This window comes from Uranotaenia lowii, chromosome 3 (assembly GCF_029784155.1).
Source record: "Uranotaenia lowii strain MFRU-FL chromosome 3, ASM2978415v1, whole genome shotgun sequence".
NCBI lineage: Eukaryota > Metazoa > Arthropoda > Insecta > Diptera > Culicidae > Uranotaenia > Uranotaenia lowii.
Window position 1 is genome coordinate 305,470,366 of NC_073693.1, and position 12,327 is coordinate 305,482,692.

General features: G+C 39.4%; 2 protein-coding genes across 8 annotated transcripts in view; one reads left to right on the forward strand and one right to left on the reverse strand.

Annotated features, from left to right (window-relative positions):
• LOC129751739 (uncharacterized) overlaps window positions 1-6,744 on the forward strand; it is an 87,084-nt gene extending 80,340 nt beyond the window's left edge. For all 7 annotated transcript variants that reach the window (XM_055747417.1, XM_055747414.1, XM_055747413.1 and 4 more), the window contains exons 3-5: window positions 4,878-5,418; window positions 5,478-5,681; window positions 5,770-6,744. In XM_055747417.1, coding sequence (XP_055603392.1) covers window positions 4,878-5,418; window positions 5,478-5,681; window positions 5,770-5,927 — 903 coding nt within the window. In that variant the 3' untranslated portion in view covers window positions 5,928-6,744. The remainder of the gene's footprint in view (window positions 1-4,877; window positions 5,419-5,477; window positions 5,682-5,769) is intronic.
• Window positions 6,745-11,283: 4,539 nt separating this feature from the next.
• Window positions 11,284-12,321, reverse strand: LOC129756266 (serine/threonine-protein phosphatase Pgam5, mitochondrial). Its single transcript, XM_055753085.1, has 3 exons — window positions 12,265-12,321; window positions 11,769-12,168; window positions 11,284-11,699 (listed from the first exon to the last, which is right to left on the reverse strand). Exons 2-3 carry the CDS (start codon window positions 12,150-12,152, stop codon window positions 11,418-11,420), a joined length of 666 nt encoding a protein of 221 aa, XP_055609060.1. The 5' UTR covers window positions 12,153-12,168; window positions 12,265-12,321; the 3' UTR covers window positions 11,284-11,417.
• Between the last annotated feature and the right edge of the window lie 6 nt (window positions 12,322-12,327).

Genomic DNA, 12,327 nt, shown 5'->3' on the forward strand with positions numbered 1-12,327 from the left:
GTAGTTGTTTTTGGAACCACAGGAAGAAAGCATCGTTTCCAGTGGTTTGGTTATTACCAAAACACACTATCGCCACCTATTGGGAGAATATGGTTTTATGCTTTCTGTTTTGCCGTCAACTTGCCATTTTCGAAATCTTTGCCTTCTCCCGAGGGGGATTCCACCCCAGGAAGTCAAAATTAATGAAGCTATAACCATTCCCAGCATGGCTCGGCTGGAAACTGTACTCCCATGCATACATATGTAGTAAATATTAAATAAGTTCCACATAGTTTCTGGCTCCCGTCATCATCAATGCGACGACGATGGCTAATGTATGCTGCAAAATAACATTTAGGATTGAATTTCCTTTAAGTGGATTGAAGATTGAAGTCCCAAAAGACAAACCCCTTATTTATTTCAAGAAAAATAGCTCGGCAATTAAAATATGTACCAGCACCAGCAGTAATCTTTTCGAAAGATTTCGAGACGTCCATCGAAAACTGAGAAGTTTTTGGTGAAATTTGTTAACCAGAAATTTAAGTTCAAGCCATTCGGTTTCCCAAAACACCGTTAGCACATCAAACAATTTCCAACAAAATTTTATTTCCGCGATAGCGCTCTCCGGTATCGCCGGAAGGTAACAATCCTGGCGAAATTTGTAATTAAAATGGATTTCTCGATTACAGCAATCTGCACGCACACGCATTTACGCTATCGCATTTAGTCATGATGGTGTCAAACACATTCCTAGGATTGGAGCATGAAATTTAACATCCAACAATCACACTTCTGGAGTGAGATACTAATCTCCCGGCAGCTTCCATCACACCAGATTGGTTATAGAACGAGTGTATAGGTTGAAATTTCAATTAAAATCAAAATATATGTTTTATGTAATTTTTCCGTTTCAGGAAAATTTAAGAAGTTTTTTTTTAGAAAATTCTGACCCAAACATACTTAAAGGGTGTCCACGATGAAATTGCCACACTATGAAATTGCTCTTACTTTTTAACCGTTTTGGGTAGAATTTAATGAAAATTTGAGCGGATTTAGTTCATAGTGCATTGTTTACATGATGCAAGTATTAAAGTCCTTGTGATCAAACTTCGCGGAAATGGAGTCGAAAGAACAGCTCGTGCGTGATAAAATCTTGCGCATTCATCACGAGAACACGGATCTCTCGCATCGTTCCCCACCGATCGGAAGCCCAGAAGCGAAAGAAAAAGTATTCCGTACAACACCAACAATCACAACCGCGTAGTTGGAGCCTTCAACCGAAACCCGAACGCCTCCGTTCGGGATGTGGCTGAGAAGCTGCACCTAAGCCGAAATTTTGTCCAGAAGGCCAAAGCTAAGACTGGGCTTCGACCGTTCAATGTACAAAAGGCCAATAATCGCGACGAGAAGCCAAAACCCGTGCCAGGAAGTTGTACCTCAACATGCTGACGAAAGTTTAATGCTGCATCATGGACGACGAAACATATGTGAAGGCCGCCAAGGATAAGTTCAGCGTTCCGGAGCATATCCGCAATCAGAATCCGTGCTGAAGTGGTATGCGGACCTTAAGGTCAATTTCGTGCCGAAAATGTTCAACCCTCCCAACACTCGGGAGCTCCGCCCCATCAAGAACACGGAGAATAAAGTATAGTATTTTTAACAAGAATCCACTTTTATTCAATCATATTTCTGATTATTTCTCGGCTAACTATAAATATTAAACTTTCAATTATATATACAATAGATTATCGGATTGTTTCTATGTGTTCAACAATGCATATAATAGATTCAATTATACCGATATGATTGATATTTTTGCATTCAACTATAAATGTAATAGTTTCAACTATAGTCAATATTTGATGTTGCGCTTTCAACAAGAAATATAATAAATTCAACTATACTGGTATAATTGATTCAACTGCAAATATAATAAATATAATTATATTTCTATGATTGATTTTATGAGTTCAACTATAGATATCGTAGATTCAACAAATGTTTGTTTTGGAAGTCATCATATTTATTGTTTGCTTTCTAGTCGTTCCTAGCGGTTATTCCAATTATATTTTATTTTTATTAGTTTTTCACACTATTTCCACAAAACCAAATTTTATTCCTGGCCCGTTCAACGTTCAGCCTCCGCCCGAAACCGACCAAAGAAACTGTTGTCGGGTGGTGGTGGTAAATGAACAGGAATACAACTGCATTTTGATTCGAATTGTTTGTCCTGCTACTGCTGATTACTTCCCAGCAGGGACCGAAAACAGCACGAACACAGTAAGTGCAACACAATTTGATGACACAGCACTTCCGAAACGAAGCTGTGCTGTGTCTGTGTTGATCTACTTTTGTTGCGTGTCGGCAGCAACACAGCACAGTATGCGACACAGTTGACGACACAGTGTGTTCGTGTGCCGGTCCCGATACGATTATCATTGATGCTCCAGCCAGCTAGCTTTTTTTCAATTCGTCGCCTACTTGCTAGCAGCCGAACTGGATAAATTTTTTTCTTTTGCTTTTGCTCAACACAATATGAGTGAAGAGCTTCGCCATTGAAAATACGGAGAAATGCTGTCCAGTCAAGTGCGACGGGTGAAAAAATAGCCTTGCTCGTAACAACACTGTGTTGCGTGCTGTGTTATCCTCGACACAACACAACTGGGAACTGTGTCGTGTTGATTTGATGCAACACAACACAATTGAAGTGCTGTGCCAAACCAAAGTGTCGCACACAAAAATTTATGTGTCAGCACTCCAGAATTTGTGTTGCACGTTATATACTGTGTTGTGTTTGTGTTTTTTGTCGGTCTCTGCTTCCCAGTCGGAATGTCCACCGATCTCAGCAACAGGGTTATGTAGAACGAAAGAAAGCTGCCAGGGAAAAAATTACATTGAAAAAACGGAGAAAAACTAACTTTGTAAGTTTTACCCGGCGTATTTTATTTTTGGGCTTTATCGGTGAACGGGCAGCCAACATTTATGCTATTCGACGAGCAGCGTTTCGGGGGACCGTATAGGACGTCAGGTGTGGTCTGTCCATCGATCCAAATGGCAAAATCCCAGGTTCCGGTAAGTCGGCAGTGATCCCAGGGAAGTACTTTGCTGCCCGAGTTATTGTAGCTCCCAATAATCTAAAATAAAATAAAAAGAAAAATTGATTCGGTCCTCTTTTTGGGAAATTTTTCCTCACCAGCACACTTGACGTCCCTGACAGATTAGTAGCGTCGTTCGATTGTTCCCGGTAAAGTTGTTTGAGGCCTTTTTGTTGCCTGGAATCATGTCTAGCTTCCGCCGTCTTGCTCCGAGTAGAATTGACGTTTTCCATGCCGCTGAAGTCGCCGGCCGTTTATTGTAGCCTGCTTTCTTAAACTGATAAGGCCGTTAAGGCTGGGAGTTCCTTTGGGAAGACTTTTCTAGAAACTTTTCGAACGGTCATCTGAGGTTGAGGTTCACATCGGTTTCGGCTACCCCTTTGGACAAATTTCTATTCTGCCGGATTTGTGGACAGTTCCGGTTTCCAAACGAGGCCAACTGCTGGTCGAGCACCACAACCGCTGCCAGGAGAATACACAAAGGAATCCTTGGTGGATTGGAAACGGTTTCGGATGGGTTTCGGAAAAATATTTCCCGCAGGTTTCACGACAACGAGAATTGAATTTATTTATCGCCGTTTTTTTTCTGTTTTTCTCTGCACTCATGCGAAACTATACTCAAATGTTGGTTAAAATAAAATTTGATGCAATTAATCATAGTGGAAATTATTATATTTATGAGTTGAATGTTTGAAATCAATTGTACAATCGTAATTGAATCTATTATGTTTAGAGTGTAATTAATTATACCATTATAGTTAAATCTATGATATTGATAGTTAATTAAATGAGGTCTATCAGCAGGTTGTAGTTGATTCTATTATATGTATAGTTGAATGCCTAAAATCAATCATATGATTGTAGTTGAATTTATCATATTTACAATTGAACCAATTACAGTTGAATCTACTATATTTATAGTTGATTGCGTAAGGACAATCAGCAGTTTGTTGTTGAACTTTTTATACTTATAGTTGGATGCGAAAAAATCAACTACACCTTGATGATTGGTATAATTAGCTGAAATAATTGGAACAACTTTCGACTTTTTTCTCCGTGAAGTACTGGGCGATTATGAAGCAGCACCATCTTAAACGAACTAAGGTATTGAAGACAGTCGAGGAACTGAAGAAGGTATGGGTTTACATGCAAAAAACGGTTGATTCACAGGTTGTGCAGAAGTTTATTGCCGGGGTTAAGGTCAAGGTGCGGGCATTTGCGTATGGACTGTAAATAAAATACGAGTAAAATGGTAAAATGAAGTATAATACCTAGTTATTTTTCAATCCCTGAAAATTTGATGGCAATCGGATGAAAACTCGAATTTAGCGAATCAATTTTGTGTGTGGCAATTTCATCGTGGACATCGTTCAAATGTATTCGACAGCCCGGAACGTAAGAAATGAATATTCTATGGCCCGAAAAGGCCATCTGGAAAAGGGTGCAAAATCGGGACTCCAGAGTAAAGACAGAGTTGGGTCATGCAAGATGATCTGGATGTCTCCGCCACGCTACTCCGTTTCCTCTCTTTTAACAAATTAAGATCCTGACGTGTTTTTCTCAGCGAGCCGTGTTTGGTTATCCTTTCAAGGATTTATAACCTGAAGTATCTTGAGCTATCGTAAACCTTCGTATGCAGCTCTTATTTTCAGGAAGTAAGTCGTGGCCTGATGATGCCACTTCTTATTTGAAGTCTATCCATTTCTAACAATTTCATCTGCCACACATTTAATTGAGTTTCTTCTTCATCAAAAGTATTCTCATAAATACTAATTCAGCCCTATTATTCTCTACCATTCGTAGACCCGGCAAACCAACGATCCAAACAAGCAGCAAGATCCGGAAAATCAAGAAAACGATCACCAGAACGAGTCCAGCAACCCGCAACAGAACCAGAACAGCAGCAGCAGCAGCAACCCAAGGCTAGAATCGGACTATCAAGCCAGCAGTCACCCGTCGTACAGCTACAATCCTCAGCAGAACCGGAACCAGGTCGGGATGCCTCGACAGGAAGACAACATCACTCAACCACCGAGCGAATGTTCCAGCCTGGATGGCAACGTGTTCACCGATGGAGCAACGATGGTCCTGGAAAGTGGACGAGCCAAAACACGGCGCTCTCAGACGTACGATTCGATCACTTCCAGCAACACCAACTACGGCCTCAACCGAAGGTTCATCTCCAAGAACCAGATGAAGGAGTTCCGAGAAGCGTTTCGGCTATTCGATAAGGACAACGATGGATCGATCACCAAGGAAGAACTCGGCACCGTTATGCGATCGCTGGGTCAATTTGCACGTGTCGAAGAGCTACAGGAAATGCTACTGGAGATAGATGTCGATGGTAGGTGACAGAATTACTATCTTTCAACGAAAGTTATTTACCCCTAGTTTTTCTGACAGGTGACGGAAACGTTAGCTTCGAAGAGTTTGTCGACATCATGTCGAATATGACCGATACATTGGCGGAAACATCGGCCGACCAGGAAGAGCGGGAGCTACGTGACGCTTTCCGTGTCTTCGATAAACATAACAGAGGCTACATCACTGCATCGGATCTCCGAGCGGTTCTGCAATGTTTAGGGGAAGATTTGGATGAAGAGGAAAGTAAGTATCGCTCAAAAAAATAAACCCAGTAAAGCATTCTCACCAATTGTACTTGAAAACATTGATAATCAATTAAAACTTTCCTCAGTTGAAGACATGATCAAGGAGGTGGATGTCGACGGCGACGGCAGGATCGATTTCTACGAGTTCGTACACGCGCTCGGTGAACCAGAAGACTCCCAGGAAAACGACGATGAGGAGGAGGCCCTTTCACCGCGATCGCTTTCCGGTGATGTGACCGTTTAAGGAGAGTGAGGGTATTCCGGATTTTTTTATCCTACGAACCTTGGCTTCGTGGATTCTAGCTATGGTAGTTATAAATTTAAACGTATCTCAAAAACATAGTCTAAAATTTTCGCTTTTCTCGCAAATTACACTAATCAAAAAAAAAAAAGTTTGAACCTAACCAAAACAAAAAAACACGCATGGACACATATAATCAAAATTTGAAAACAACATTACCCTAAGCGCAACATATCAAAATCAAGAAAATTAAAATGAAAAAACCAAAAAATAACAAAAATTGCAATATTAAAAAAGCTATATTTGAATTTATTACGAATCGTTACATCGTACGATACAAACAACGCACGTGATGGCATTAAAAAAATACTATATGTTATCCAATACAGTTATGAAGGAAAACAAAACAAGAACAAAATGAACACTATCAATGTTGTGAATTCAAATTTTTAAATTTCGAAATTTTTGCTATCTTTAATCGTTTTTAATTATCTATATACATATAAATAGAACATATATTTGGTAGAAGTTAAGGTAAGGTGTGGAATTGTATCGAAACTAACACAGAAACAGAAGTATTTTGCTAATAAAAACAAAAGAAACAAACCCAAACCAAACCAATCTCGCTATAACAACAACTTTTACACGTGACTGTAGGAAGTCTCTCTCTACTATTAATATACACACCACTAACATATGTAATTATGTTGCATTATGTGCCATGCTGTAACACATTCTTGATCTAATAAATACAACTATGAAATAAAAGAAAACCACAAAATACCACAACATGTTGGAGTGCATACATACATATCTGGCAAATAGGTCATGATTGTCAACTAAAAAGTGTTTGTATTCTGAAAGAAACTTTTTCCAAACTCGTTAATGGCTGGCATAGGATGGTGTAACTGTGTAATTTGTTAAAAATAAACAAGCCGTTCTTTCGTATGTATGAGAGTCGCATCCAAACAGTTTACTCGTGAGTACCGTGTATATATTATCGTTCGGAATGTAGACACTACACTAAGCATGCTGCTTTTGGGGAAACTATCCCAAGTAACATTTAAAGTTTCATAGCAGGCTACTAGATAAAGTTTTTGTTTTACATACTCGACATGGATTTTAAAGCTGAGCCAGTCGTCGATCAATGACCTTTATTGGCGCCGCGCCTGAGGGGACGATATTGACAACATTGGTAACAATTGTCACCTGAAATCATCGCCCGAATGCAACATTTATCACAAAGTTCATACGAAGTGACAATTCCCGGCTAAAGTGACAACTAGAATCGAGTGACTCGGGTGACCCGACGATAGTCACGTCACGCGCGACACAGAATAAGAGCCATTACATCCAAATACCCGCATGAATCAGTATTGTACAGTGACTATTCACATTATCTTCTTCCCAAGACACCCAAAAGATTACTTCTATAGTTTTGGATTATTAATGTAAGATAAGGCTTATCATTTTTTCATGAGATGGAATCGTATGGACGCACTTTACGATACAGGGAACGGGTCGTTAAGTAGAGTAACCATTCAATTTTTTTGCTTTTTTCTACTCGCTCCGAGCGAGTTGTATGATACGTGGAATCTTCACTTAATGATTTTCCCATAAAAAGAATAACGATACAACATATCGTGTACTTTTGATACAATTATTAAAATCGAAATGAATGAAATGAAAATCAGTTTAAAAATTAAAACATTTTATTCACAACACATACATATAATTTATCTAAAAAACACACAAATTAAAAAAAAAACACTGCTCGCACTTCACATAGAGTCGTCATGCTGCTGTTTCCGACGCTAACCTGGTTAGTGGTGTTGTCGTCTCTGTTGTCCTCCCACCGTTGGAACCGGTGTTATTGCATAGCGGACCGGCTTAACATAATAATGTTTCCGTTGAAAGGGATCCTTAAGTTAATTCTGGCGTCTGCGTTTTGATCTGAAGACATCCGGCTAGCTGCGACTGAAAAAAATAATTTTCTGTTGGTAAAACTGAAAATTGCCAATAAATCAAAGTACTTACCCTCGCACAACCAGAACTGGCGCTGTCGCCAACCGATTCTTCGCACCATCGGAACGGGTAATGTTGCGTTCCGAATAATCCCGAAAAAGTGGAATTTTCTCGAACTGTTCCGGCGAAATGAATTTTATACTTTGCACAAATTTAACCACGTGTGATGTGACAGCAAAAAATATTGGGGTGCGTTGCTAAAATTATCGAATATTTTTCATGATTATTAGCTGTATCTTCCAGGAATATTTTTTTATCTTATCGTCGCGTTGCCAAATTACTCAAATAGTTTTTTGGAAGATTAATCTTATCTTTTCGAAATGGTTTTTTCTCGTTTCTAGCAAAGGCACATTAGCAATGACCCAAAAGAAATCGTAACTATTAATGTAATCAGAACCGAATAATTCGAAAGATACATAATATGGTTTCTAGCTATGCGGGTAAGAACTGTCATTAGCAACTTTTGAAACTAGTTTACTTAAAAATGCGTGAACTTTTTTCTGTGTGCATGCAGGCAAAATTTTTTTGACGTGTTTAAAACGTTTAAAAAGTGTTGTGTAATTAATTTGTTCACACAAAAAAAAGCATAGTAAAATTACTAAATCCGTGGTTTAAACGAACAACAGGCGACCATATTTTTGAGTCAAATATGTTTTGTTGTTTATAATACCTTACGCATAGCTATTTTACCATGTGCTCAATTTGGCTGCGCATAGTAAATTCGACTGCGTTTTAGTAAAATTGTCAATGAAATGATGCATTGTTTAACTTCGTCCCTAGTAAAATTAATATGTTTCATGATGAAACTAGTATGTGTTATGATAAAGATTAGGAGGAGCGAGGAGCTTGATTTAAATAGTAAAATTACTATGTATGTTTGTTTATTTGCATGCATGCATTATGACATTATTTGAAACATGAAAATTCACACTTCCGACACACGTCGGTCAATGTTAGTGTGTTTTCCCGATGCTCTGGAATGATTTTCAAAGTTATGTAACTATAAAGCAGCTCAAAATTAGTTTTTTTACAAACGGGTTTGATGATTGATGATCTTGAATTAGTGTAAACAACAAGAATGTTTACCATAGTAAAATTATCATACGCACTTATGTTTTTGAGTCAAATATGTTTTGTTCTCGAAAGTACGATGTGCGTAGTATTTTGTTGATATGAATTGATGCCACGATGTCAAAATTACTATGCGGACGGTAGTTGTGATAGAAATTATGATGAAATTATCATGACCATAGTATTTTCGACAACAAACATTGAGAGTTATCGAAAATTACCAGGTACATAGTAATTTCAATATTGTTTCATGCGCACTTTCACAAAATCGATGTTAAACTTTTCGTGGTTGAAAATACTATAGCGCTGAAATGGTAAAATTATCATGACAGCGTCTTTGGGATGACCACTCAATTTTTTTCCGTGTTCGCTTATGATTCGTATTGATCTTGAAACTAGAAAGAAAATTCTGCACACTTTGGTGCACTGCAAAGGGTGTTAAATACAATCAAATCGCAAAACGGTCATAAGTATACACCACACGAGCGTGAAAAATATCATCGGAAAATTGGCAACGAGTCATCCGATCTGCCTAGATACGGAAGAAAACCTGGTCCCAGTCTGCCCCAGTTGGATGTTAAAGAAGTCAATCATATCAAACGTAACCGATCGGTATCAACGCGTGATCTGGTTTAAAACCAGCATTGTGATGATTCAGAGAATCAAGGCCAGAAACTCCTTAAAGACGTACAAAAAGTGGAAGGTAGGTACTTAAAAAATCAGTAGAACAACAATCTCGAGCAAAAACAAGGGCACGGAAACTTAACTAACGGATTCTGGACAACAGCAACAGGTGCATCTTAATGGACGACGAAACCTCAGTCAAACAGGATTGAGGAGCGCTTCCCGGCCACAATTCTACACGAAATCGACGGACGAGGAGGCAGATGATGCCGACTGCACGATTGCGATGGAAATATTTGGACAGAAGGTTCTGGTATATCAAGCTATTTGTATCTGTGGTCTGCGATCAAGTACTTTCTTCACAAAAGGTACAATAAATGCTCAAGTTTACAAAGATGAATGCTTGAAAAAAAGATTGCTGCCCCTCTATAAAAGCATCAGAATTCCCCTCTCTTCTGGCCGAACTTGGCATCTGCACATTACGTCAAGACTGTACTGCAGTGGCTTTCAGACAATAATATCCAAAACCATCTTGGTTTTGTGGTGAGTCAGGTGTAAACTCTTGGAATGCATATAACTCTCCATCGATTCTATCAATTCTGAAGCTCTTAGATGTACGATTTCTGTCGAGAAACCCGTCGCTTATAGCTCTACGTATCGGCGAAACCAACCAACGTCACACCCACTGAAAGCTTCTATGTCAGCACCTCATTGTACGTTATATTCCACAGAACCGTGCCCAGTATCGACCCTCGCGGTACTCCAGTTGTAAAATCCATTTTTTTGAATTTTTCACTCATCATGTACTGTAGCTTACGGTTCTGGAGACAGCTTTCACCAGCTGGCAAAAGTGGTAATAAGTGATATCAACGATGGATTCACGTCTCTATCCCTTTGCCCACTCGTTGATTATCACGATACAATTCTTTACTGATGGGTCAATAACGGATAATAGAACAAAAGCAGGGATGTTCGGACCTAGAATCTCAATTTCTATGCGACACCGGCCAACAGTCTTCCAAGCTCAAGTTTATCATTATAGGCTGCTTTTTGTGTATCAGTTTCAATAGTATTACGTTTGCACTTGCCCCCATAAACGGGGCAAATGTAAATTTTGAAATTTTTTCACAAAAGCACCGTTACTTTTTACCAACATTTTTTTATTTTTCACTTTCAACGGGAATTTGTTAAGAACTATTTTAGTGATGCAACGAACGATAATTTATAATATTTGAACATATACATATTTTTTTTAGGACATGTGAAAGTTGAACTATGGTGAAAACCGTTTGCACTTGCCCCGGTGTTACTTAAATATATTTTTCAAACTGCTGCTAAAACAGACGGCCTTCTTTTCGTCTTTCTCTAGTTTGTCCTACTTTTTGCTTGTTTGCAAATTCCACGTCTTATTCCTGACTTCTGCAAGCGCTCTAGTCTTTTAATGTCAGTTTAGATAAGCTTTAGTTAGTTACCAGACTTCACGTCCCCCGAATGGCATAATAAGGCCCAAGACCTTTCTGTGCGAAATGCAGAAGGGTAGTAAAGTTGTGTGGCATCAGATTTCGGATTCAATACAGCACAACTACACTTGTATTAATTTCGGATTACAAAATTCCACACAAAATCTATTCAAGGCTTAATATTAATTTTAATGAACTTTTTGAAAGTTTCAAATGCATGGTTTCACAATCCATAAACTTCGCGATAATAAGTAGTAATAACAAGTACGTCGTTTCGAACCTGAATAATTTTTCCTGTAGCTTCACATTATACTTACCTAGATAATAGCTCCTTTGACATGTGACCGGTTTCGCCAAGATTTCTTAGGGTCACACGACCATCATCCATGATCGATACCCACGTGAGGCTACCATGGCCGAGTGAAATTCGAAGCCACGCTTCCGGTGGCAGTTGCAGCGCCCTGCAAACGAAGTAACGAATCACATTGGCATGGCAGACGACTAACGTGTAGCTGTCCTTGGTTTGCTCAGGATCAGCGCGATGGAAATACTTTCGGAAGGCCGCCTCAATACGGGCACCATCTTCGAAAAACTGCTACGAGAGGGATTATTTGGATAATTTAGTTGGAAGGTATTTTAATGAAATTAAGAATAATTGAATTACCGATGCTTCTGGTCGCCAATGACCGACAGGAGGTTCCGGAGGAATAGGAGCGCCTTCCTCCAGCATCGCATCGTCGTGCAGCTTCAGTGGAGGTAAGGACAGGGCAATGATCTTTGCCGTTTGCTGGGCCCGGGTCATTGTTGATCGAATGATTTTATCGAAATCTATCCCCAATGCCTTTAATCGTTCCCCGCTAGCTTCGGCCTGTTTACAACCCTTATCGGTGAGATACCGTTCGGAATCGTTCTTGCCGTCCATGTTGTACTGCCCATGGCGGACTAGAATCAGATGCCGTGTTACTCTCGGGCGCTTTTGCTCTAGCTTTTCGTTGTAACGATTCTGGACCAGCGGATCGTCGGCGTCTTTGGTCAACGGTCGAACCATGCTTGCGGGGTCCCGACTAGAAAATAGTAGAAATTTTTTTTAAATGTAATGAATAAATCCTTTAAGTCTTGATATTCATTTTACTAAATTTGGGATTCGAAATATAACTCACTGATCCCAGTTACTGTCCCACTTGCCGCAGGCTGACGGTTCCCAGCTGGTGGTCCAAGAGTTG

What these genes read in the sequence shown, in the direction of transcription:
- LOC129756266 (XM_055753085.1), bottom strand. Translation starts at nt 12,152, where the DNA reads ATGGTTCGACCGTTGACCAAAGACGCCGACGATCCGCTGGTCCAGAAT. An exon ending in ATTGGCGACCAGAAGCATCG is followed by an intron (nt 11,700 to 11,768) that starts GTAATTCAATTA and finishes TCCCTCTCGTAG; the next exon opens with CAGTTTTTCGAAGATGGTGC.